We start from the raw sequence: 26,687 nt of genomic DNA, 5'->3' as shown, positions 1-26,687 counted from the left end.
CAACAGAGTGAGACTCTGTCTCAAAAAAAAAAAAAAAAAAAAAGAGAGATTAAAAAAAACTATGAGAGAAATTTAACAAAGAGATTGAAATAATAATTTTTTAAAACCAAATAAAAACCTTAGAATTGAGAAACATATTTTCTGAGCCAAATATTTCATTAGAGGCTGTATCATTAGTCTGTTTTCACACGGCTGATAAAGATATACCCCAGACTGGGCAATTTACAAAAGGAAAAGATTTAATGGACTTACAGTTCCACATGGCTAGGGAGGCCTCACAATTATGGCAGAAGGCAAGGAGGAGCAAGTCATGTTTCACATGGATGGCAGCAGGCAAAGAGAGGGAGCTTCTGCAGGGGAACTCTTTTTTTTTTTTTTTTTTTTTTTTTGAGATGAAGTCTTGCTCTTGTCCCCCAGGCTGGACTGCAGTGGCAGGATCTCAGCTCACTGCAATCTCTGCCTCCCAGGTTCAAGCAATTCTCCTGCCTCAGCCTCCCAAGTAGCTAGGATTACAGGCACCTGCCACCATGCCTGGCTAATTTTTGTATTTTTAGTAGAGAGGAGGTTTCACCATGTTGGCCAGGCTGGTCTCAAACTCTTGACCTCAGGTGATCCTCCTGCCTTGGCCTCCCAAAGTGCTGGGATTACAGGCATGAGCCACCAGCCCGGCCGGGAACTCCTCTCTTTAAAGCCATCAGATCTCGTGAGACTTATTCACTATCACAAGAACAGACACACTCTGTGTGTGATTCAATCACCTCCCACTGGGACCCTCCCAGGACATGTGGGAACTGTGGGAGTTACAATTCAAGATGAGAACTGGGTGGGGACACATGCAAACATATCAGAGACTTTCAACAACAGAATGAAGAGAGGAAAGAATCAGTGAGCTCAAAGATAGGCTATTTAAGAATACTGTCAGAGAAGAAAAAAACAACAATGAAAAGAAATGAAGATAACCTAAAAGACATATACAAAATTACCTAAAAAGACCAAATCTAAGAATTATTGGTATTTAAGAGGAAGTGGAGAAACAGCAGCAAGTGGAAAGCAATAATAACAGAAAACTTTTCAAAACTTGAGAAAGAGATAAAATCCAGGTAAAGGAAGGTCAGACATACCAAACAGATGTGACCCAAATAAGACTACCCCAAGGCATATATAATAATCAGACTCTCAAAAGGTCAAAAACGAAGAGAGGATCCTAAAAGAAGCATGAGAAAACTTGGCTCCCAACAGACTTCTCAATGGAAATCATACAGGTAAGAAGGGAGGGCGACAACATTTTCAAAGTGATGAAAATAAAAAACAAAACAAAACAAAACAAAAACACTGACATGCAAGAATACTGTCTCTAGCAAAGCTATACTTCAAATAAAATGGAGAGAGAATTTTTTTTTCCTAAGAAACAAAACCTGAGAGAATTTATCACCACCAGACTCATCTTACAGGAATGTAAGATACAAGTTCTTCAATCAGAAAGAAAAACAAATAATGTACAAAAAAGAAAATATTTAAAAATATAAAAGCTACTGGTAAAATCAAATACACAGACAATACAATGCCACAAAACAAGCCTCAACAAATTCAAAAAAGCAAAAATCATATGGCAAACTGTCTTTTCTGACCACAATAGAATAAACCTAGAAATCAGTAGCAAGGGAAACCTCTGAAAACACACAAATACATGGAAATTAAACAACATGCTCCTGAACAACCAATAGGTCAATAAAGAAACTTAATTAAATTTTTTTTTTAATTTCTTGAAAAAAATGAAAACCAAACACAAAATCTACGGGATTTGGCAAAAGCGATACTAAGAGGAAAGTTTACAGCAATAAACATCTATACTGAAAAAGTAGACTTCAAATATACAACGCAACAATGCACTCCAAGGAACCACAAAAGAACAAACTAAATCCAAAATTAGTAGTAAGAGGGACATAATAAAAGTGAGAACGGAAATAAACTGAGACAAAAAAACAAAAACAAAAACAAAAAAACAAAAAACAGAAGAAAATTTAAAAAAAATGAAAAGCTGGATTTTGAAAAGATAGATAAAATCAATAAACATTTAGCTAGACTGAGGAAAAAAAGACCCAAATAAATTAGAAATGGAAAAAAAAGATATAGCTGAGACCTCAGAAATACAGACTCATTAGAGACTACTATCAACAACTATACAAGCTAACAAATTGAAAAACCCAGAAAAATGGATAAATTCGTGGACACACAACCTACCAAAATTGAACCAGGAAAGAAAAGAAAACCTCAACAAACCAGTAACAAATAACGGAATCAAAGCCTTAATAAAAAATCTCCCAGCCAGGCGTGGTGGCTCAAACCTGTAATCCCAACACTTTGAAAGGCCAAAGGAGGTGGATCACTTGAGCCCAGGAGTTCGAGACCAGCCTGGCCAACATGGTGAAACCCTGCCTCTACAAAACATACAAAATGTAGCCTAGCATGGTTGTGCATGGCTGTAGTCCCAGCTACTTGGAGGCTGAGGCAGGAGAACTGCTTGGGCCAGAGAGGTGAAGACTGCAGTGAGCCAAGACTGAGCCACCGCACACCAGCCTGGGTGACAGAGCCAAAAAAAAAAAAAAAAAAAAAAAACCATGAAACAAAAACCTTCCATCTTTTCCCATTTCTTTTCCAAAGAAAAGTCCAGGATCTAATGACTTTACTACTGAATTCTATATGAATCATACTCAAATGCATAAAACAAAACAAAACAAAACAAAACAAACAACGAAGAGGAGGGAATACTTCCAAACTCATTCCTTGAGGCCAGTATTACCAAGACACAACAAAAAAAGGAAACTATAGGCCTGGTACAGTGGCTCATGACTGTAATCCTAGCACTGTGGGAAGCCAAGGTAGTGGATCACTTAAGGTCAGGAGTCTGAGACCAGCCTGGCCAACATGGTGAAACCCTGTCTCTACTAAAAATACAGAAATTAGCTGGGTGTGGTGGCAGGCGCCTGTAATCCCAGCCACTCAGGAGGCTGAAGCAGTATATTTTACCACAATTAAACATTTTTATTAAAAAATTTAGCAGAAGGCCAGGCACGGTGGTTCACACCTGTAATCCCAGCACTTTGGGAGACCGAGGCAGGTGGATCACAAGGTCAGGAGATCGAGACCAGCCTGACCAACATGGTGGTCAAGTTGCTAACACAGGCAAGTTTTTCAAACCCCAAAGAAAAAGCAACCAACATGGTGAAACCCTGTCTCTACTAAAAATACAAAAATTAGCTGGGCGTGGTGGCAGGTGCCTGTAAACCCAGCTACCCCGGAAGCCGAGGCAGGAGAATCACTTGAATCTGGGAGGCAGAGGTTGCAGTGAGCTCAGATTGTGCCACTGTACTCCAGCCTGGGCAACAGAGTGAGACCTCATCTCAATTAAATAAATAAATAAATAAATAAATAAATAAATAAATAAATAAATAAATAAATGACGGAATAATGATGGACACTGTTAAATATGTGGGGAAAGGGGAACCTGTACACTGTTGGTGGAAATGTAAATTAGTAGCGTTATTGTGAAAAACAACATGGAAACTTCTCAGAGAACTAAAAATATAACTATGATCCAGCAGTTCCACTACTGGATATACATCCAAAAGAAATAAAATCAATATATCAAAGAGATAGCTGCATTTCTATGTTTACTGCAGCACTATACACAATAGCCAAAATATGGACTCCACCTAAGTGCTCATCAATGGACGAATGATATAGGAAATGTGGTATACGTACATAATGAATATTGTCCTGGCCATAAAAAGAATGAAAACTTGTTATGTGCCACAACATGGATGGAAGTGGAGGTTATTATGTTAAATGAAATAAGCGAAGGACAGGAAGACAAATATCACATGTTGTCACTGATATGTGGGAGGTTAACAAGTGGATGCTTGGCCAGGCGTGGTGGCTCACACCTGTAATCCCAGCACTTTGGGAGGCCAAGGCGGGTGGATCACCTGAGGTCAGGAGTTCAAGACCAGACTGACCAGCATGATAAAAACCTGTCTCTACTAAAAATACAAAAATTAGCCAGGCGTGGTGGCATGCAATTGTAATCCCAGCTACTCAGAAGGCTGAGGCAGGAGAATCGTTTGAACCTGGGAGGCGGAGGTTGCAGTCAGGTGAGGCTGCACCATTGCACTCCAGCCTGGGTGACACAGTGAGACTCCGTCTCAAGAAAAAACAAAACAACAACAACAAAAAGCGGATGCTTAAAGATAGACAGTAGATTGGTGGTTACCAGAGACCTGTTAGGGTTGGGGGAGGGAGGATGAAGAGAGTTTGATTAATGAATATAAATATACAATTCAACAGAATAAATAAGACCTACGGTTTACTAGATCAGTAGGGTGACTATACAGCACAACAATCTATTGTGTATTTCCAAATAGGTGGAAGAGAATAATTTGTTTATGGCATAAAGAAAAGATAAATATTGGGCCGGGCACAGTGGATCATGCCTGTAATCCCAGCACTTTGGGAGGCCAAGGCAGGCAGATCACAAGGTCAGGAGTTCCAGCCCAGCCTGTCCAATAAGGTGAAACCCCGTCTCTACTAAAAAATACAAAAATTAGCCAGGCGTGGTGGCATGCGCCTGTAGTCCCAACTACTCGGGAGGCTGAGGCAGGAGAATTGCTTTAATCTGGGAGGCGGAGGTCGCATTGGGCCAAGATTGCACCACTGCATTCTAACCTGGGCTACAGAGTGAGACTCCATCTTAAAAAAAAAAAAAAGAAAAAGACCAGACGAATATTTAAGGTGCTGGACATCCCAATTACAATGATTTGATCTTTAGAAATTATATAAATGTATTACATTATCACATGTACCCCCCAATACATGTACATCTATTATGTATCGATAATTTTTCTTTTTTTTTAAGAGACAGGGTTTCCCTCTGTCACCCAGGCTGGTGTGCAATCGCATAATCATAGCTCACTATGGCCCCTTCAACTCCTGGGGCACAAGTGATCCTCCTGCCTCAGTTTTCCAGGTAGCTGAGACTACAGCCACACACCAAAATTAGCCATGCCTGGCTGATTTTATTTTTTGTAGAAACAGGGTCTTGCTATGTTGCCCAGGCTAGTCTTGAACTCTTGGCCTCAAGTGATCCTCCTGCTTTGGCTCTTAAAGTGGTAGGATTATAGGCTTAAGCCACTGCACCAAGCCAAAAGAATTTTTAAATATAAATACAGATAAGTACGTATATTTATAGATAAGACAAGATGAGGAAAAGATACTTTGGAAGTGATCAAGACTAATAAAAACAAATCAGCAGTTCAACGCTCATTTATAGTGCTGGTAGTGGGTATCACTAATTAACTGCACACTCTTACTTAGCCAGGGTAGAGCCTCACAATGCTTCCCAACACTAACATGCCAAGCAGATGCTACCAACTGATGTAAAATTTCCTGACTGATATATATGCAATAAATATTAAGAAAAATTCTTAACACTAGGTTTTGTTAAACACTGGAAGGAACTGTTAATATGTGATGGAACTTAATGACCTTGAAAAACGATATGGATGTGCGATAAAAGAAACAGAAACTCATCCTTTGGAGGTGGGTTAGGTATGGTATTTTTGCTTTTATTTTTGTTTTTAAGGGAGAGTATCTCACTCCGTTACCCTGGCTTGAGTGCAGTGGCACAACCATAGCTCACTGCAGCCTCGATCTCCTGGGCTCAAGCAATCCTCCCACCTCAGCCTCACGAGTAGCTGGGACTACAGGTGCATGGCACCACATGTGGCTAAATTTTTATTTTTATTTTTAGAGACAGGGTCTCGTTATGTTGCCCAGGCTAATATCAAACTCCTAGCCTCAAGTGATCCTCCTGTCTCAGCCTCCCAAAGCACTAGGATTACAAGCATAAGCCACCATAACCAGCCTAGGCATGAGCCACCACAACTAGCCTAGGTATTGCGTTTTTGAAGTCCACATACTGGATGTTTTGGGCCTTTTGGCTTGTAGACTTTACATATACAAAGAGATCTCATATATCTAGTTGTTGATTCATCCTTGTTATACAGAATTCAACACTTACAAAAATGGCTATTCCATAAATGGCAAATGGGAAAAGGGCTGTCAATTGGGAATTAGTTCCATATATTGTACTGGACTCTCAGGCAAAGAGCATCTGAAAAAGCACTGGGTATTTTTGTTGTTATTGTGATTTTTTACTGTGCATTGCATTTATTTTAAAAATACCTTATTACTTTACACAACTGACAGATACATTGGAATATATTAGTATTCCTATTTAAGTGCAAATGTGAAAGATTCCTCATTTATAATTAACAACTTTTATTAAATAACTAGGTCTAGACAGCTAAGAATACTTGAGTGAAGCAATCTGAAGAAGCTATTAGAAGAATTTGATCTGGAATTAGACTGAACTGAAAGGAGATTGTGGACAGCCAGGAGAAAACACCATAGTATCTAAAGACTCAGGAGGAAGCAGAACTATTATAACCATTCAGAAAGGAAAGACAGATACTATACTTTCTCATATTTAGGATGCTGAAAGCACCTGGTATGCCACATAAATACTTTGCTGTCTGTTGCCCACTTCTTCGTCAACTTGGCAAGATTCTTTTAAAGGCTTCCACTTGGGTGGCTGAGGTGGGTGGATCACAAGGTCAGGAGTTCAAGACCAGCCTGGCCAACATGGTAAAACCCCGCCTCTACTAAAAATACAAAAATTAGCTGGGCGTGGTGGAGTGCGCCTGTAATCCCAACTACTCGGGAGGCTGAAGCAGAAGAATTGTTTGAACCCAGGAGGTGGAGGCTGCAGTTGAGACAAGATCGTGCCACTGCACTCCAGCCTGGGGTGACAGAGCAAGACTCCGTCTCAAAGAAAATAAATAAAGGCTCTCACTTTCCCAGTTGTCTTAATCTATATATATCCCAATGGCTCTAAATAAAGGCTGAAAGGGGATGGGAAATGGCTCAGGGATATCCATTAATGAATGAGAGAACTTGCCAAAGGCATTTTATTTGCTAAGTCAGAGGTACAGATTCCCACTATGCTACAAATGCATGACAAAACTAAGAATCAAATATGAATAACAGCCATGACTGTTAATTTTAAGTGTCAACTTGACTAGGAAATGTTGCCTAGTGGTCTGGTCAAACATCATTCTAGATGTTGCTCTGGAAGTATTTTTAGATGTGATTACCGTTTAAACCAGCAGACTCTGAGTAAAGCAGATTACCCCTAACACATGGATAGGTTTAATCCAATCAGTTGAAGGCCTTAAGAAAAAAGACTAAGGTCTCTCAAGGAAAAATGGATTCTGCCTTCATACTGCCTTTCGGACTCAAAGACTGCAGCAGCAAGTCTTGCCTGAACTACTAGCCTGCTGGTCTACCATGTGGAATTTGGACTTGTTAGTCCCCACAATTCCAAGAGCCAATCAATAAAAATCTCCTCTTTCTCAATTTCTATACACAAACATATATACAACCCCACTTGCCACATCCCATACTGGTACTGTATGAGGAGAACCCTAATACAGCACTCTACTGAGAAACACTACTACAGAACCCTAGTCTCTGAGAAGTAAAGAAAAAGAAACAGGCAACCATAAGATATTCCCCCATCAGCTGATTCGATACTACAAAATACTGTGCATACAGCTCTATTTCAGAACTTCTGGCATGTTGCTGTAATATTTATGACCTGAAAGAGAATCAAGTATTTTATCTGTCTTTGAGTTCACATTTAGAGCAAAGTGACTGGCACACAGCAACAAATGAATGCCTATATGTTATAGCTCAGCAATCACAGGATCTTCTTTTTCCTCGAATCTTAAAAACATATGTTTCCTACAAGGGAGGTCTTATGCCTAATAATTTACAAGGCAGGAGTTATACTCAAGACATTGATCTGGTATTTCAGTAAATTTCACCAAAACAGAATAGTACACTTTAATGATTTATCTTAGGGTGAGCAATCATTTGAACAAATTATTCAGCTGTAGAAAAGTGGGGGGAAAAATAAGGTACTGGAAGTAATCAAAACAGTGTGATACTGCATAAGGACAGATATGTAGACCAAGGGACCAGAATAGAGAGCAGAGAAATAAACTGTTACACAAATGGTCAACTGATTTCAAGGGTGGGAAGAGCACTCAATGTGGAAATGACAACTTTTCAAAAAGTGGTGCTGGGGAAACTGGATATTCACATGCAAAACAATGAAACTGGACCTTTATATTACACCTTTTTTTTTTTTTTTTGAGACGAAGTCTTGCTCTGTTGCCCAGGCTGTAGTGCACAGGCACGATCTCGGCTCACTGCAACCTCTGCCTCCCGGGCTCAAGCGATTCTCCTGCCTCAGACTACCAAGTAGCTGGGAATACAGGCGCCCGCCACCATGCCCAGCTAATTTTTTTGTATTTTTAGTAGAGATGGGGTTTCACCATGTTGGCTAGGCTGGTTTTGGACTCCTGAACTCAGGTGATCCGCCCACTTCAGCCTCCCCAAGTGCTGGGATTACAGGCGTGAGCCACCGCGCCCGGCCTCACTTTTTAAAAATATGGTGTAATACTGCACCAGGCGCGGTGGTATTTAACCAACCGTGATGTCCTAGTGGCTTAACTAATTTCTATTTATCCTGATGTAACTCAGGGGTCACCTAATCTAATTCTAACAATACCTCCGCATCCCTCCTACAACCAGAATGAATTCCTTATTCCTCCCTGGTCTCTGCTACTTACTACATTTTGCTTATATTTGTTTTTCTATGTGTGTTTCCCCCATTAGATTCTAGGTTCTTTGAAGGTATTTGTAGTTCTGAATATAACACACCTGGCCCTTAAATATATGAATTAATGACTCTCAATCCAGATTATTTAATGACTAAGGACCAGTACTGTTTTGTTTTTAGTCTGAAGCCTAGAAAGACTTGAATTTTAGAGACAACTGTTTTGGCAAGAGACTGACAAGGGCTTCATTTTAAAGTATTTTATTTTTGAATTTTAGCTTTGAGCAAATCTAGGTATTCAGAATACCCATATGCACAACCAAAAAAACAAACAAACAAACAAACAAAAAACAAAACAAAAATTAGACAGCTGAAAAAAAAAGACACTAGAAAACATCTTAATATGGATTATCTGCCGAGGGAACAAATGAATCTGAAAATAATGCACAGATTTGGAGTGTAGCTTGATGCCAGTGTACGCAAAATCTAGGGGAAATTGTACAGGCAATAAAATTCAGGAAAAACTTAGTCTTTTATTTAGGAAAGATATTAACTATAAGAAAAATAAAGTGCCACACAAAAGAGAATGATATGTAAATAGGAAACACTTCACACTGGATGGCTCACAAAGGCAGGCAGTGTAACAGAAATAATATCTTAAAATCTAAAATTTTGAGTTCAGGTTTTTTTTGAGACAAGAGTCTCACTTTGTCACCCAGGCTAGACTGCAATGGCAGGATCTCAGCTCATTGCAGCCTTGACCTCCTGGGCTCAAGCAATCCTCCCATCCCCGCCTCCCAAGTAGTTGGGACTACAGGTGCCCCGCAGAAGTTTTTTTTGTTTTTGGTACTGTTAGAGATGGAGTTTTGCCATGCTGCTCAGGCTGGTCTCGAGCTCCCGAGCTCAAGTGATCTGCCTGTCTGAGCCTCCCAAAGTGCTGAGATTACAGGTGTGTGCCACTATGCTGCACAGCTCCCCCTTTTTTTATGAGATAGGGTCTCCCTCTGTCACCCAGGCTCAAGTGCAGTGGCGAGATCATGGCTCACTGTAGCCTCAACCTCCTGGGCTCAAGCGATCCTCCTGCCTTAGCCTCCCCAGTAGCTGGGACTATACACGTGCACCACCATGCCCAGCTAATTTTATTTTTTTGTAGACAGGGGTTCTCCCATGTTACCCAGTCTCAAATTCCTGAGCAAGCAACCCTCCCACCTCGGCCTCCCAAAGTGCTAGGATTACAGTTGTGAGCCACCATACCCAACCCAGGTTCTTTTTTGACTATCACAAGCTGTGTGAACCTAGATGCCAAGTCACAGCTGAGCTAAACCTCACTTTCTCTGCCTACCATAGAAAATTACTACCATATATTCTCTTCCTTATATTTATTTCTTCTTTTCAACATTTCATTCCCCTATGCCATCTATCTGTAATTTTAGTAGAAAACATAAATATTAGATTTAAAAGGTCTTGTAAAGGAGCGGGGACAGGTAGGTGAATTGATACTGACACACATAAGTCAAATGAAAACTAGTGTTATGAGAAGCAGTATCTATGAGTTAGCAGAATAAACCCGTCAAAAAAAGGAGATTCTGGAGAGGGTTTAAAGGGAATATGCGACTTGAGTTCCTAACTTTCTAGTTCCCAATTCCAGTCTGAGTAAAGTTCAGCTGTACTTTCTTGAAATGGATGTACCATGACATTGCCTGCTATATCATCACAATACTCACACCCTTTTAAAACTTAATCTACTTTACATCGTTTCTATTTTTGCTTCCTTCTCATCTGTAAGTTAGACTTCTCAAACAGTTGTGTGGATTAATAAATTAATATATATCCTGAAAGCATTACACAAAATAAGAGAATACAATCTATTTTCCTCAAAAAGCTAACATTGGAAATAAAATAATGCACATGAAAATATTTTGGGAATGATCAAATTCCCAAAATTAAATTCTAATTCTAGTAAAATATTACTATTATACTGAGGAATAAAACTCTAATTCTGAGATTTTAAATAATATGACATGCTTCAGTAAGATTATGCAATTAAGAAAAAGAATAAATCAATCCTATGATCTTATTTTGATTGGAAAAAAGAAACCAGAAAATCTTTCTCAATGGTAACTAGTGATGGCTTAGAGTCTACAAGCATAATTTCACATACTTTAAATTCATAGCAGCAGCTATGAAAATTTAAAAGGAGACTGGCAGATTTTTCAGCATATGATCACAGCAGATTTGGGACCAGGAAAGAACTACTGCAGTGACTTGTAAATGTTTTTAATCTGAATATTGCAGAATAGCTCATACTTGGGCCAAATTTCAGTCAAAATAACATGTTCCTAAACTCCAAGGATACATTTTCAACACATCAAGTTTCGCAACCAATTTATACAAATGAAGAGCTCCTTTTTTAAATAGCAACAGATATGTACTGGGGTAATTTATGGGACCTTAATAAGCATGTTTCATTACTATTTTTGAAATTATAGCTATATAAAATCATATAGGTAGGTAATGGAATATTTAAATAGAATACAGAGCAAAATTACTGAATATTAAAACATGATATAGCAACTTCATATTAAAAATAATTTTTAAAAAACAAGGAAGTATATTGACTCTGCTTTAACTGCTGGTTCCTCTTTTCTTGTTGTCCATCCTACTATCGAGGCTTCAGCTTAGCTCTACTATTGCAAGCTGTCACTTTTGACTTGAAATGGAATAAAGCCAAATATTACAAAATAGCTGTTTCCTGTTCTGGCCTCCTCTCCTAGACCACCCCCAGGCTTTGCCTGCCCATGGATGCTCATCCTACCAAGCCAATAATCTACCAGTAGTCAGTTCATAGTTATGTATTTTTAATACTTTTGGCACAGTATATATGCCACAACTGTTCTCATTTTACTGATTTTATGTCAACAAGGCACCTCTAAATTTTAATCAAATGTTAAAATGAAGGCAAAGTGAAATGGAAAAGGGAGATGCATATGAAAACTCAGGGAGTAACTGGGAATGTGTTCGACGCCTGTCAAAATATAATCCAGAAACAGATATAGAAAAAGAGTAGCCAGGCACAGTGGCTTACACCTGTAATCCGAACATGTTGGGAGGCCGAGGTGGGAGGATTACTTGAGGTTAGGAGTTCGAGACCATCCTGGCCAACACTGGTGAAACCCTGTCTCTACTAAAAACACAAAAAATTAGCCGGGCGTGGTGGCTCGCACCTGTAGTCCCAGCTGCTGAGGAGGCTGATGTGGGAGAATCACTTGAACCAGGGAGGTTGAGGTTGCAGTGAGCTGAGATCACTCCAGCCTGGGTGACAGAGTGAGACTTCATCTCAAAAAAAAAAAAGAAAAAAGAAAAAGAGAATAGAAAGTGCTGAGTAAGTACTATTAATCCAAATGATCCTGGTTTTCCAATTCTGCAGAACATTTGATTTGCATCTGGCACTCTAACTGAAAAGTTCTTTTAAGATAAACCTAGCTTTAGTTGAATGCCTCTTATCCTAAAGACTAAAATAATTAGGGCTTGATTCGTTTAATGTTGACCAGAAAAGGCTGTTTTTTCACCTTTAACAAGTTCACAGAGCTAGTGTACTCACTGCTACAAAGGTCATTTAGTCTAACTCTTTTATTTAATGCTTAGGGGACTTCCAGACCTTAGTATTATAGCTACAAAGTGTCTTCCCAGAGCCAAACAAAGAAAAATAATTTTGTACCTTATTGAATATCACTTGTACTTTCTGAGAGAAAAATAACTATCAGCAACAAGTAGAGTACATGACTTTCCCTGTGGAAAAAAGGTAAGGGTGTGCTGTAAAGGATACCACCACAATACAGTTTTGTAGTCATCTTTTCTAATATCATTTTCTTAAAATAATAGTTTAAGAAGTCACAATGAAATCTTACCTTCTTATTCTTCATAAAAACTGAGAGAAGAAAAAAACACTACTACAAAAACGTGTTCTACTATACACTGTCTATGGGTTATATTGAGAGTTGAAAAAGTTTGTTTAGCAACAGCTGGAGAAAAAAATGCTAAGAGTTCTAGGGAAGACTAGTAAGAAAGATTGTTAGAAGCAAGCAGCAGATGGTGGCAGAGAAATAGTCAATGAGTGTGTGAATGGTAGGAGAAAGGAGTTTCAAATATCCACCAAAAAGGTTTAAGATACCATTTATGAAAAGGGAAATTTACAATATGTCTCTTATTGAGCAGTTTCTGTACTATAAACTCTTTACTGTATCATTTCATTTAATCTTCCTAACAACCCTGAGGTAGACAGTATTTACAGTTGAGGAAACCATTTATTCAGAGCAGTTGAGACTTTCCCAATGTGAACTAGCTAACAAATGGTAAAGGTAAAATTTGAAACTAAGTTTGCTTGAACTGATGTCAAAATTCATGCTCTTAACCATTATGCTATAATGAATCTCTAAAACAAAAGTTTCTAGTGAAGACCCAATCAATTAGCCGCTTCTGATATTTACAATAACCAACATGCCATTGTTACACAGATAATTTTGTTACTCTCCAGAGAACTGTGCTTAGTGATCTTTTCCTCTTTTGTCTGACCCCACACCATGTGTATCCAGCATTAATTCTATTCATAAACTCTCTTCTTTAGCTAGGCTGACATTCTACTGTCCCCTAAAATACTTCATCACCGATTATGCTGTTCCTCCTGGCAAATGTCTGGATTACCACTACCACCGCCACCACCAACCACCCCACCAACCCCATCTCATCCTTTCACTTACTTCTTTAACCACTTCAGTCTTTATTGACTTCTCCTATCTTTGTATTTCTGAAGTTTTTACTTCAGGCTCCTTAAATCCAGTCTACTTCAAGGAAGTCATTTTTTATGTCAGTTCTTATCATAGATTATAAACTTCTTGACAATAAAATAAAGATCATTACTTACAAGACTTTTATCAACTTTAAAAAATCATTAAACAACTAGCAGGGAGCCGTGAAATTGGTAAAAAGTAATGCTAGAGCAGTGACATGATACCACGAAAATGACAAATCTGAAAGGAACTGTAGGACAAAAATAATTATGGAAGTATACTAATAAATACTGTACCAGGTCAAATTCCCATTCACACTATAGAAATGTTACATTTTTAAAACAATCTAAAGTGATCTGTCTGTACTATAAGCTGAAGTGAAGGTAAAGTTTGAAAAAGCAAGTCCCTTCTCCACCATACAAAGCACTGTAACAGGAAGTTCTGTTTACTTCTTTCTGTAAACTACTAGCAATATCATATTACCCTGAGAAATAAATCTGCTTATAAACAAACCTCTATCAACAAGATTTCAAACTTTGTCAGTGGACCACTTATGTCAAATATTTAATTCAACAAAGTACAACATTTGTCTAGTAACGACCAAACAACTGGTTAAATTGTTCACCTTGGCTGACTAATGGCTAAAATTTCACCTTATTTGCATTATTCCATCCTGGTTGTGAAGCAATTCCAAATGCCATAGGACAGTAACACAAATTTAGGAGAAAAAAAAATACATGTCTCTGGTACACTCTACTCCCTAAACTACTGCAAACTTACCCTAGGCAACTGTTTGAGCTATTTTTAGTAAAACAGATGTGTTGAGCAACAATTACCTTAGGGATATTCAGAAACTGCAGCCAATAAATTTATATGATCTATGATGAAAGAAATATGGGTTAAAATGGATTCAAACTGGAAAAACTATCATTGAAAGACTACAGAAATAGATAAACAATCTGGCACAGTCCAGACACATTCATTTACTAGACAATGTGTGAGTCTTCTCCGGTTAAGTCTTTAAGCAATCTTTAGTCCAGGTACTAAGAAAATACTCAGGTTTGTTCTACCCATTCCCTTCAACCAGCAATTCACAGCACAACAGTACTGTATTTAGTATTTAGTAAAGTACTGTAGTTCAATGTCCATACTCTACAATGATAGAACTGTAGTATTAACAGTCTTATCTCCAAACTTTATCAGCTCATTATGATACAGAACTTTTTTTTTGAGACAGAGTTTCACTCTTATTGCCCAGGCTGGAGTGCAATGGTGTGATCTCGGCTCGCCGCAACCTCCACCTCCTAGGTTCAAGTGATTCTCTTGCCTCAGCCTCCAGAGTAGCTGGGATCCAGAACTTCTAATGGAATCATTCCTTCAGGTCTAGGATTTATGATTCTACCTTATTTTAGGGAAAACACCTCATTACTACAATGAATTTTAATATACTGTAAGATAAACATGCGGTATAATTTTGGACAACCACATTCCGTATCAAATCTCTAACGGTTTTAACTAGTGACCTTTGTTTTATTTCTTTATTACATTTAAAAGCAAAGAGGAATGTGATGCCTAAAAATACTGGACTAACAAGCCAGACCAAGCCAGATTAGTTGGTATGAATCATGTACAACTTTCAGGTAAGAAATAATCTCTTCCACATCCTCTATGAAGCAACCCCAACCTGAAAACTGTAGGTGTGTGCATGGCCAGTAGCCAAAATCCATGATAAAATGATTTCAAAATCATGCTAAAAGCTAAATATTTCATTTCATTATCAAAATTTTTATGTGAATGTGATCAAAACTGTTATCAAAATTTAATGGAAAGTTTTTTGAACTTCTATAATCATACTCCAAAGTAAAGCAACAATACCACAGAGATTATAGTAACAACAAAAAAAAAACTATTTTTTTTTTTGAGATGTAGTCACGCTCTGTTGCCCAGGCTAGAGTGCAGTGGCGCGGTCTCGGCTCACTGCAACCTCTGCCTCCCAGGTTCAAGCGATTCTCCTGCTTCAGCCTCCGAAGTAGCTGGGATTACAGGCGCCCGCCACCACGCCCGGTTAATTTTTTTTTGTATTTTTAGTAGAGACTGCATTTCACCATGTTGGCCAGGGTGGTCTCGAACTCCTGACCTCATGATCCACCCGCCTCAGCTTCTCAAAGTGCTGGGATTACAGGCGTGAGCCACCGTGCCTGGCGTAACAAAAAACTATTAAAAGTACCTTTAAGAAGCAATAATTTATTTTCTCCTCCTTCTTCCCAGCTAGCTAAAAAACACAGTAGAATCTGCAGATTTCCCCACTGCTTCCTCTCCCTTTTCCCTTCCCCCCTACTTCAAAGAAAGTTAAGTGTAGCCAGGCATGATCAGGAAACCTAAAAGGAGGAAGTAGAAACTTATTTGTGTGCACAGGGAAGGAGAAAGACACTTAGCAATATCAGGGCCTGTTGCTTCAGTGGCCTAATTAATATATATCCATTATACTCTCTGAAAATGTTGGTTCAATTTCTCTTTTTAGTCATGTTTCTTTCCAAAATACTAAAAACTATAATATATAACGATTGCATCCTGGAATACCCAACTAAACGTCACCCAAAAATCTGACCAGTGCCGGGCGCAGTGGCTCACAACTGTATTCTCAGTATTTTTGGAGGCCGAGGCGGGGTGGATCATCTGAGGTCAGGAGTTCAAGACCAGCCTGGTCAACATGGCGAAAACCCATCTCTACTGAAAATACAAATATTAGCTGGGAGTGGTGGTGCACACCTGTAATCCCAGTTACTCAGGAGGATGAGGCAGGAAGAATTTCTTAAAACCGGGAGGCGGAGGTTGCAGTGAGCTGAGATTGTGCCACAGCACTCCAGCCTGAGCGACAGAAAAAAAAAGAAGAAGAAGAAAAAAAGCTGACCAGGTTAACTAACTTAATACTTGCTATCTGATATTCAATACATTCACATCATTCAGAGAAAAGAGTGGGCTTCAAACCAATGACTTAAAAGTGAAAGGACTTGTATTAATCCTGACTCATCTGTTTCCTAACCACTACCTTAGTTTATCATTCTGATTTAATGAAGAATAAGGCTGTGCAACTTGTAAAGGAAACTAAAGAAAAACATACTTCTACTGAATAAAATGCTGAGAAATCAAGGATAAAGGTGGTAGACTGGGAATTCCCACTGAAAACATTTAATTAGATTCACAGCAAAGCATCATTTCTGGAAATTTTAAAAACTTACATGTACCTACCACTCTAGACTAAAAAATAATATACACAAAGGCCATTTCCAAAGAGAATTTTCCCCCACCTACTTAAAAAGTTTATAAAGGATAATTAGCATCCATACTAAGAAACTGCCTCATGAAATTTTAAAAAGTGAGAAAGAAATGAGCTCAATTAAAAAGCTTATTCAAGTGTACCCAAACTCCCCTTGACTTACAGAGGGTTATCCTAAGGTTGAGATAGGTCAAGGCACTATTTACAAAATTTATGCCAGTAACAGCTGCCATTTTAAGAAGCTAAGGAATTTAATGTACTGCTTGGACAACTGGTTAGAAAACAATCAATCTGGTATAGAGCCATTCTAATTACACGAACTCTAAATTTTTTTTTCTTCTTTCTAGAACATTTCTGTATTTCATAAGATTTATTTAAATAAATAAATTTAACCATCTTAGGTATCTGTAGTAAATTTTCATTCAAAATAAGATAAATGTCTATCATTTACACATGGGAGAAAATATTTTTATATTTATAACCTGATCTTATTAAAAAACCCTAACTATAAAAAATGCACATAGAAAAGCTCTGCTATAAACCAGCACTTAGTCTAAAATTCGTAAGAAATTCTAAAACTAAGGTATGCTAGATCCTAAATCAAGTGCTCTTATATTAATTCCTATTGATTTCTTTGAAGTCGGAATTCACATTTTTCAGAAACACAATGGTTAAAATGTCAAGTCAATCACTTTACTTCTGGAAGATACGGCATCCTTCTAGGCCAGAGGGTGACTTAGTATATACACTAGCAGAGCAGACTAAATAGCTTACTAACAGAGACAAACATACAATTCACTAAACTGCATTAAGACTTTAGCTCTTATGCCTCTCAAACTGTTTTAAAAAAAGTTAGGGTACCCCCCCCCCCCACTCTCCCCCAGCATATTCTTTCAATCATTGTAATTTTCAAAAACATGTCAAGTTTTAGGCCACCTGGCAAGAGTTTATTTTTAAAAGTAATTTCTACATAACGATTTCACTTCTCTAAACCAAATCCAAGCTGAAACTTGGTTCCAAAAGTGCTAATAATACAACCACAGAATTAAAACATTAAGATTTGGAAGGTTCCTTTGATTTCACCTAGATTCACCTACTCTAACTCCCTCTAACTGACTGGGGGAAATGAAATGATAAGGTCTCTAGTAAACTAAATGGTATTGACAATTAACAAAATAAAACCCCAGGGAAAAGCTCCAACACCTCCACTACTAAACTGGGATTTGCTATGAAATAAATATTATAAACAAAGAACAAAAGCTAACAATACAAAAAAACTAGGTCCTTTAAAGAAACAAGAAAAATCAAGTGGAAAGACAAGAGCACATCTATATAGACTTCAAAACATGAAATAATGTTTACACTAAATGAACTATCATCTCATTTTGGTGGACCTAATAAAACTATTCTAATTCCCTAAGTATTACAAATCCATGCACAACAAATCACTGCTCATTAACACAAGCTCTTGTTCTCTCCATGGAAATAATAGCTCTACATTTTATTTTTGAAAAACAGTAACAAGTCTGAAATAAAATAGTATTAACTTTTTACTCCATTAGAAAAAATTTAAACTGGTTCACTCATCCTTTCTTTCCATGCAATTACTGTATTATTTTAAAACATCTGAGTAAAAAGAAATCTATAATATATACATTTAATTCAACCTAAACTCTAAATATACAAATGAAGGCCAGGTGTGGTGGCTCACGCCTGTAATCCCAGCACTTTGGGAGGCTGAGGCGGGCAGACCACTTGAGGTCAGGAGTTTGAGACCAGTCTGGCCAACATTGTGAAACCCCATCTCTATTAAAAATACAAAAATTAGCTGGGCGTGGTGGTGTGTGCCTGTCATCCCAGCTGCTCTGGAGGCTGAGGCAGGAGCATTGCTTGAACCCAGGAGGCGGAAGTTGCAGTGAACCAAGAAAGTGCCACTGCATTCCAGCCTGGGTGAAAGAGTGAGACTCCATCTCGGAAAAAAAAAAAAAAAAAAATACACACACACACACACACACACACACACATTTCTGTGAGCTTTACTTATACCTGAAAAAATTAACTGGTAATTTCAACAATCTTAAAAAATATTTAGCTTAATACTTTTGATGAGTTTCTTCACATAATTAAAAGCTAATAGTCAACTGGAAAATGTTTTCCTAATTAAATGTATTTGTATTTAAATTGCAATAATGGAGAACTGAAATTTACAAATAAAATCATTCAATTACTGACAATCTAAAAAAATTTCCCCTTTAAAAAAAGAACTATTATGCTAAACTGATAGGTATACATAAACACTAATCTCATTTAATTATATTAATTTACCCAATTCTTAACGTTTAGCATTGAAGACAATTTATACTAATATTTAACCAATTATTTTCTAATAATGATTATTTAGAATGTCAGATACTTTATTTTGTTTACTTCTGTATTCCTTGCAACAGAACACTGCCTGGCTCATAGTAGGTTCTCAGTATATATTGTTAATTGAATTAATAAATCGTTTATCCTATAAGCAAAATAGACTGACTGCATTCATTGGGTTTTTCACACAACTAGAAGTTAGATGAAATGATATTTAAAGAATATTGTTTAAAGAATGTCTGAATATCAATAAAGTTTAATTAACCTTTAATTTTAAAAAGTAATCTAAAATTTCTTACCTGGTAGGGCTGAAAGGCACTATCTTCAGTTAAAAAATCCAGTTGCTTATCTACAAGGAATTCTACTGCAGTGACTGAACTGGGTATATTTCTTTCAACCAGAGGTTTGAAAGTCTGCCAAGAAAAAAAAAATTTCTAATGATAATTTTCTGGGTAGTATCCTGAAATTATGAAGGAACACACACCAATACAATGTATCAATGTCATTATCACTACAGAGTCTTAGGGTACCTAATATTAATTTTCATATTATAAACTAATGCTTTTATCTACACCATAAGGTATCTGTGTTTATTTAAAAGAAACAAACTAGATCTACATGTGATATGGGCATATTTGAGTATACTAAGTCCCAACTGTTTACTTTCAAAAAGGGATGTAATAAAATATGCATGTGTGTAAAAATGTCTGCTTAAAAAGAGAAATTGCTTTTGAAACAGTAAACTGGGTTGGAGAGCTATTTACCCCCACCTTTTTTTTTAACTGTATTATTTCTTATTAAAGAGAGTAGTTATTATTTCAATGTACACTTTTTGTCTAGCTCATTCACATTAAGCAAGATTTTAAATGATCAGGAAGTATCTGGTCTTTTAACTCCACCCCTTGCACTCCCACCCCCGCCCCTGCACCAAGCACAGATAAAAATCCCGCAGCTTCGGTGAGAGAAGCATGGAGGAAGGGAGTACAGAGAGTCTGGTAAGAAGTACTACACAAAACTCTACTTTGCAGTCAAGTCCAAATCTCCACTACTTCTTTTAAAAAAAGTCAATCCAAGGTCATCTGATTCCTTTAAGAAGATACCTTTAACATATGAGATTTAACTCCTATCTTGGGTGGGGATGACAGGGACAGAGCCAGGGTAGGAAGAGGAAGGAAACAGGGATACAATGTATAAATTTCTTTATGACTATCACACTCACTTTCAAAGTAGATGAAGATTAAATAAAATACAAGTGTCTTATATTCATGGTACTGTTCTAAAAACTTGAAAATGAAAACAAAATTCCACCATTTTAAAAACACAGCTGCTTTACTATAAAAAATTTTTTTAACTGGAAAAAAGTTCGGAAAACAGAATTAATAATCAACTCAATTTCTAAGTTACCTATATCACATGGAGAAATCTTTCTAGCTACAGGGTAATTTGTGTTAATATTTCCACACAAAACAAAGATTTTGGCATAGACAGTACAAATTACCAGGCATTTCAAAATCATTGTGTTTCCCCTTTCTCTTATTCTGTCTTAAAAAATATATAACATCTTGTTAATAACAATAAACATACTCCAGGGAAAAACTTCAAGATGTTTGGTTTGGAGTGGCTTTTAAGGAGTTAATTTCTATATTTAAGAAATTCCTAAGAGGAATTTCAGGTTGACTCACTACAATCTATAACAATGTTTCAAAGTTAAAAATTTAATATTAAATTTAAGCAAGTCTTATTTCTATGCTATCTACATCATGAAGTTACAAATAATATTTTCTTAATTAAAAAACAGGAAAAATTCTCTTACATTCTCACTTATTTTCAATATTTAAGATCAGAAAATCTAGTCACAGTAACATCCTCTCTCCCATATCCTAGGCTAACCTTTTAAGCACTCTATTATTTATCAAAATTACTTTTATTTGGGTGAGAAATCACATTTTCAAAATAGAAAATCCTCACATTATTTAGCTATTTCCTTCTACTGTTATCATTTAACACTTTTCAATTACACAAAATCCTACAGGATTTCATAAAATCCTATTTATTATTTTACTTAAGTGACAAAAAGTTTATAAGAAATTCAAGAGCATTTCTTGTATTTAGGCTTTAAAAGTGTCCACCACTATACGTGACCAATTGACATGAAATATGTAACATAAACAGGAATATTCGGCTGATCCCTACCGTAAAAAATGTTTTTTCATATTATATCTCTGTCAGTTTAGTTTTTAAGTAAACTAGAAAACACTGGCATCTTCTCAAGAGGACTTTTAATCTTTGAACATTATCAAATGATCTATTTCTTTTCAAACAGTACCATATCACGTCAACTCATGAAGGTTAACAAAAAGGTCCACAAAAGGTATTATCTAAGTGGCTAAAGATACAATTCAATTAAGTAGGATTTGAAAAAGAAGTAAAGTTCTCCTTCTGGAGTGCCTCTTTCTTACGCAAATAATACAGGTGGCTTGCATTTCCTATGAGACCTAGTCATTTTATAATATGAAAAACATTCTTCTGAAGAGAGCTCTCCTTTTCAAGGTAGGTCAGAGTTCTAAGGGTAAATTTCAACAAGCCGACCTATGATTTAAATTATTCTAAGTTAGTTTGAAAAAAGGATTTCTAAGCTAAAAAAATTCTCACGTTTTAAGATGTCTCATTGAAAGCCAAGTAAAATTTGGCTACCAGAAATCTAAGAAAACTAGCTGACAATGATCAAATTTGAATACTCTTACAAGGACATGAGTACTTATAATCATTTACAAGTGGAAGTCCAAAGTATATCATGCTTCTTAAATAGCAAATAAAAAGTGCTGATAAATACTTTTATAGTATTTGTTAAAAGAAATGTTTCAATATTTATTAAATGAGAAACAGTGAATATGTGTGACTGCTCTACTTTAAGGAAAAATGAAAGGCAAACAACATATGAAGTGATATTAAAATACACCCCGGTTTTTTTAACTGGCAAAACAACCATGTTAAGTATTGCTAATTTTTGTATTAGTCTAGTACATTTCAAAGGAACATTATAAGTTTAAAAATAATAAAAAACATATTTAAATAAAAACAAATGGGTCCTACAGCTGGTATGATGAATTTGTAGTAAATAGTTCATGGGTCTAGGTGCACTGGAATGTAAAGAAACTAGAACTCATGCATAACTAATTCAACACTCTAAAGATATATCATTCTATGAGTAACTTCCACAGCCTAAAGGGAAGCAATGAGCTAACATCTGATGAAAGTCACAGTAGAATATGGCCCTAATCACAAAAGACTATTATTCAAATGCTCTAAAAAGCCTTTGAAAACCAAAATGAAAATTACTAACACTAAATGTTCAGTTGAAACAAAATGCTTTTTCAATTTTATTAATGGAGTGAGAGTGTTTTTTAAGGTCATTTATCAGTGTTAAACATACTTTTTAAAAATAGTCTACGGCCAAAATAAATATAGTTGAGAGCCTGCATTTCTAGTAGGGCCTACCAAACTATAGGAAGAATGCTTAGAACAACTGTATCCTGTTTGGGGCTCCATGCTGCACCACATTCCATTCACATGAGGAAGACGCGAACAGATGAGCCCTCCCCGAAAAACATTTTTAAAATAAATCAGCTACAGCTCTTAAACACAACTCAGCTGCTCAAACAAACGATGTTAAAGCTCACCATTTCACATTTAACAGGAAATTCAAGGAGCTTATGTCTGCAGTCTTAGTTTCTAACAATCTCCGGTTAACAGTTAACAATTCCAAGTTAAAAAAAAAAAAAAACAGGCTTATTAACTGCAAAAATACTAATATAAATCTCACCAAAGGTAAATACTAAAGCAGAAAACAACCTAAGCAATATTTTAGAAGTTAAGATTTAGTCTACCAAAAAAAAAAAAAAAAAAAAAAAAAAAAGGACTGGAGTGACTTGAAAGAACAAAGTCCAAATTCCCACCCAAGCAGGTCTATTGAAAAACACGATACTGTTAGAAAACAAGTTGGGGGTGGGGAAAGGAATAACCAAAAAAAAAACCTTACAAAACAAATACCCCCACTTCCCTTGAAACACTAGTCTGAAAATCCTAATTTGAAGCACTTCTGCCATAATACTTTAAACAATTAAACTCGTTTTTTAACATTTAGTTATTAAATTACTACAAACACAATAAACCTTTTTAAACAAATGAAAGTTAAAAATTCTTAAAACTAAAAACATTGAGGCCAGATCTTTTATAAAAGGCAGTGACCTTAATTTCTCAGGCTGAGAAGAAAAACCAAATGTAAATTAAGACAAAAGAAAAAGGAAGCAGAAAAATACAAACCGTACTTTGTTCTTGAGAATTTTAAAGTATCTTTAAATCTCAGAAATCCACAACAAGGCTTTAAAGGTCAGTAAGTATTTGCTGAAATTTCTATTTTGATCTGGAAGAGTATCTAGTGTAAATACTTCTTTAGTCTTCAAAAATCACAGACAAATGGCTCTCAAACCAAGCATTTCTGAGCTCACTTGCAGCGGCGTCATTGTATAGGAAGAAAAGCCAAGACCACAGAACGAAGCAGGAGCTGTAACCTAACAAGTCTCCAACGAGCAAATGACGATTTTCTTTCTGTCTGCTCTGGCTCAGCCCTGGCAGTGATGAGGATTACAACTCGCTCTTTGTCATCAGCACTGTGGTGTTAACGACTAAGAAATCCTGCAGCTGAAGCACTACTGCATCCTCCGATCTGGGTCAGGATAATTTCTCTCGAGGTCGCTTACATAACCAGTAAGATACTCCAAATAAAGAGAACAGCCATCCATCAGCTGGAGAAAGCCTTTCCCACTGTACTCTGTCTGCGTGGAAACACAGTGCAGTAGCTTCCAACAGTGCAGACACCCAAATGAGAACGAGTACTTGGCTTAGGGCACACTGAGAGAAGGGAAGAGGCGGTGCTCTGTAAACTGTAACTAATCCCCCGTCACAGGTGCTGATGGAGTCACTTCCAGCACGAGTCACATTACTAGTGATTACTCATTTGGCTGCGGCCATAGAGACTGGCTCATAATTTTAACAACAGACAAAGACAGACTAGTGGCGAGACTGAAAGCTCAAGTTTACTGTCTCCTTCATAAAGCAAATGCAAATACTAAGTTTTTGCTTTCCAGATTTACCAAGGTGAGAAAGTGCAGAAAAGAAATAACATGTGACTATCTCTCAAGTTGGTAAAAATAAAGCATCAAATATACTTTGTATGTTTTTGGGCACGATTTATTTATTAGTATAACCATTTTGCCTTAAAAATATTAAAAACTTCAAAATAAATCAATTTAAAATATTTTTAGACAATGATCTCAACAATCTCATAGGCATTTTACTAAAAAAAAAACTGGTAATATTTATTTTGGTAGATTTGAAAATATTCCTCAACCATTTTCACTCATTACAAAAAACAACTTAACCTAGATAGTTCTAAGATACTTACAATTTGAAAGCATAAAATGCATTTCTCAGATGTGTTATCTAATATAGTTTCTTAACATCTATCTAAATTCTAGAGTTCTGCTGTCTGATGTTGTCCAATATGGTAGTTACTAATCATACGTGGCAACTGAGCATCTGAAATGTAGTTAATCTGAATTGAGATGTGTGATGTACAAAATACACATTGAATATAAAAAAAATTAAGATGTATCTCATGAATAATTTTATTTTGATATGCTAATATTTTGACATATTGGGTTAAATAAAATACTGTAAAATTAATACACCTATGTTAAAATTTTGATGTAAAGACTTAATTTAAAATCACACATGTAGCTCACATTTTATTTCTACTGGATAAGAATGCTCTAATAATAAGTTCTCTCTTTATTTTTTGGAGGACGTAGTCTTGCTCTGTTACCCAGGCTGGAGCACAGTGGCATGATCTCAACTCACTGCAACCTCCACCTCCTGGGTTCAAGCGATTCTCCTCCCTCAGCCTTCCAAGCAGCTGGCATTACAGGGATGCACCACCAAGCCCAGCTAATTTTTGTATTTTTAGTAGAGACAGGGTCTCACCACATTGGCCAGGCTGGTCTCAAAAACTCCTGACCTCAGGCTATCCACCTGCCTCGGCCTCCCAAAGTACTGGGATTACAGGTGTGAGCCACTGTGTCCAGCCTCTTCTTTTTTTTTTTGAGACAGGATTTTGCTTTGTTGCCCAGGCTAGAGTGCAGTGGCGCGATCTTGGCTCACTGCAATCTCTGGCTCCTGGGCTCAAGCGATCCTCCGACCTCAGCCTGCCATGTAGATGGGACTACAGGTGGGCATCACCATGCCTAGCTAACTCTTTGTATTTTTTGTAGAGACAGGGTTTCACCATGTTGTCCAGAATGGTCTGGAACTCCTGAACTTAAGCAATCCACCCACCTCGGTTTCCTAAAGTGCTGGGATTTCAGGCATGAGTCACCCTGACAGGCCTTATAGTAATTTCTCGTTTCATAGTGGAGACTTATGTGATGATATGAGACTGACTTTGGCTACTCAATAAATCAAAGAGCAGAGATGGAATGGAATATAAATTTGTGGCTCTATGTAAAACATCAGGTTATGTCTATTAATTTGTCAGTATAATTAAATTTTAACCTTTAGAGCATCCAGCGAAAATTTGCAAGTTTCTGACTTAGAGCAGGAAAGCTGGCCATATACTTAAGTCAACCACGCTTCTGTATTACAATTTAATTGAAATGGTTTCAGTTTTATTGTAGAAATTACATGATGAAAGAGGAATTATATATGGTAACATGCACTGAAACGTTAAAAATACACTTGTAGGTGCAAGAAAATATTTAATCTGTTTTAAAAAGATGTATGTAAATAGTCTTTTTTTTCCCTTTTCTTTTTTTTTCTGAGACAGAATCTCACTGTTGCCCAGGCTGGAGTACAGTGGCATGATCTCAGCTCGCTGCAACCTCTGCCCCCCGTGGGGATTCAAGCAATTCTCCTGCCTCAGCCTCCAGAGTAGCTGGGACTATAGACATGCGCCACCGTGCCCGGCTAATTTTTGTATTTTCAGTAGAGACGGGTGTCATCATGTTGACCAGGCTGGTTTCGGATCCCTGGCCTCAAGTGATCCACCCATCTCAGCCTCTCAAAGTGCTGGGATTACAGGCGTGAGCCACCATGCCCGGATGTAAACAGTCTTTTATTATAAATGTATCCCTATGGAGAAATCTCAATTTCAGTAAATCTAAAAATTCATGCTAATTAAAAAAAATTTTTTTTGAGATAGAGTTTCGCTCATGTTGCTCAGGCTGGAGTGCAATGGTGTGATCTTGGCTCATTGTAACCACTGCCTCCTGGGTTCAAGCGATTCTCCTGCCTCAGCCTCCTGTATAGCTGGGATTACATGTATGCACCACAACACTTGGCTAATTTTGTATTCATACTGATGTTTTTTAAATACCACATACATATCCCTTTAAATCTACTCCAGAAGTATCAATTTCATTTCACAGAAATTATCAGGTTAGCTACTGAAAAGAGGCCGGGA

General features: G+C 37.0%; 1 protein-coding gene across 7 annotated transcripts in view; it reads right to left on the bottom strand.

Annotated features, from left to right (window-relative positions):
- The window catches only part of JMJD1C (jumonji domain containing 1C), a 348,302-nt gene that overhangs the window by 77,076 nt on the left and 244,539 nt on the right, over positions 1-26,687 (bottom strand). For 3 of the 7 annotated variants that reach the window (XM_063710062.1, XM_031015682.3, XM_063710060.1), the window contains one exon: positions 19,471-19,584. The exons of 2 other annotated variants lie outside the window; for them this stretch is intronic. Coding sequence is in view for 1 of the 5 variants with exons in the window: in XM_063710060.1 (XP_063566130.1) it covers positions 19,471-19,584 (114 nt within the window). In the remaining 4 variants the exon portion in view is untranslated. Of the gene's footprint in view, positions 1-14,363; positions 14,383-19,470; positions 19,585-23,494; positions 24,108-26,687 lie in introns of those variants that run through there. 2 more of the 7 variants (XM_031015683.3, XM_055353126.2) reach the window with 2 other exon arrangements.

Source organism: Gorilla gorilla, chromosome 8 (genome assembly GCF_029281585.2).
Source record: "Gorilla gorilla gorilla isolate KB3781 chromosome 8, NHGRI_mGorGor1-v2.1_pri, whole genome shotgun sequence".
NCBI lineage: Eukaryota > Metazoa > Chordata > Mammalia > Primates > Hominidae > Gorilla > Gorilla gorilla.
This window is presented reverse-complemented; position numbering and strand designations above follow the sequence as displayed.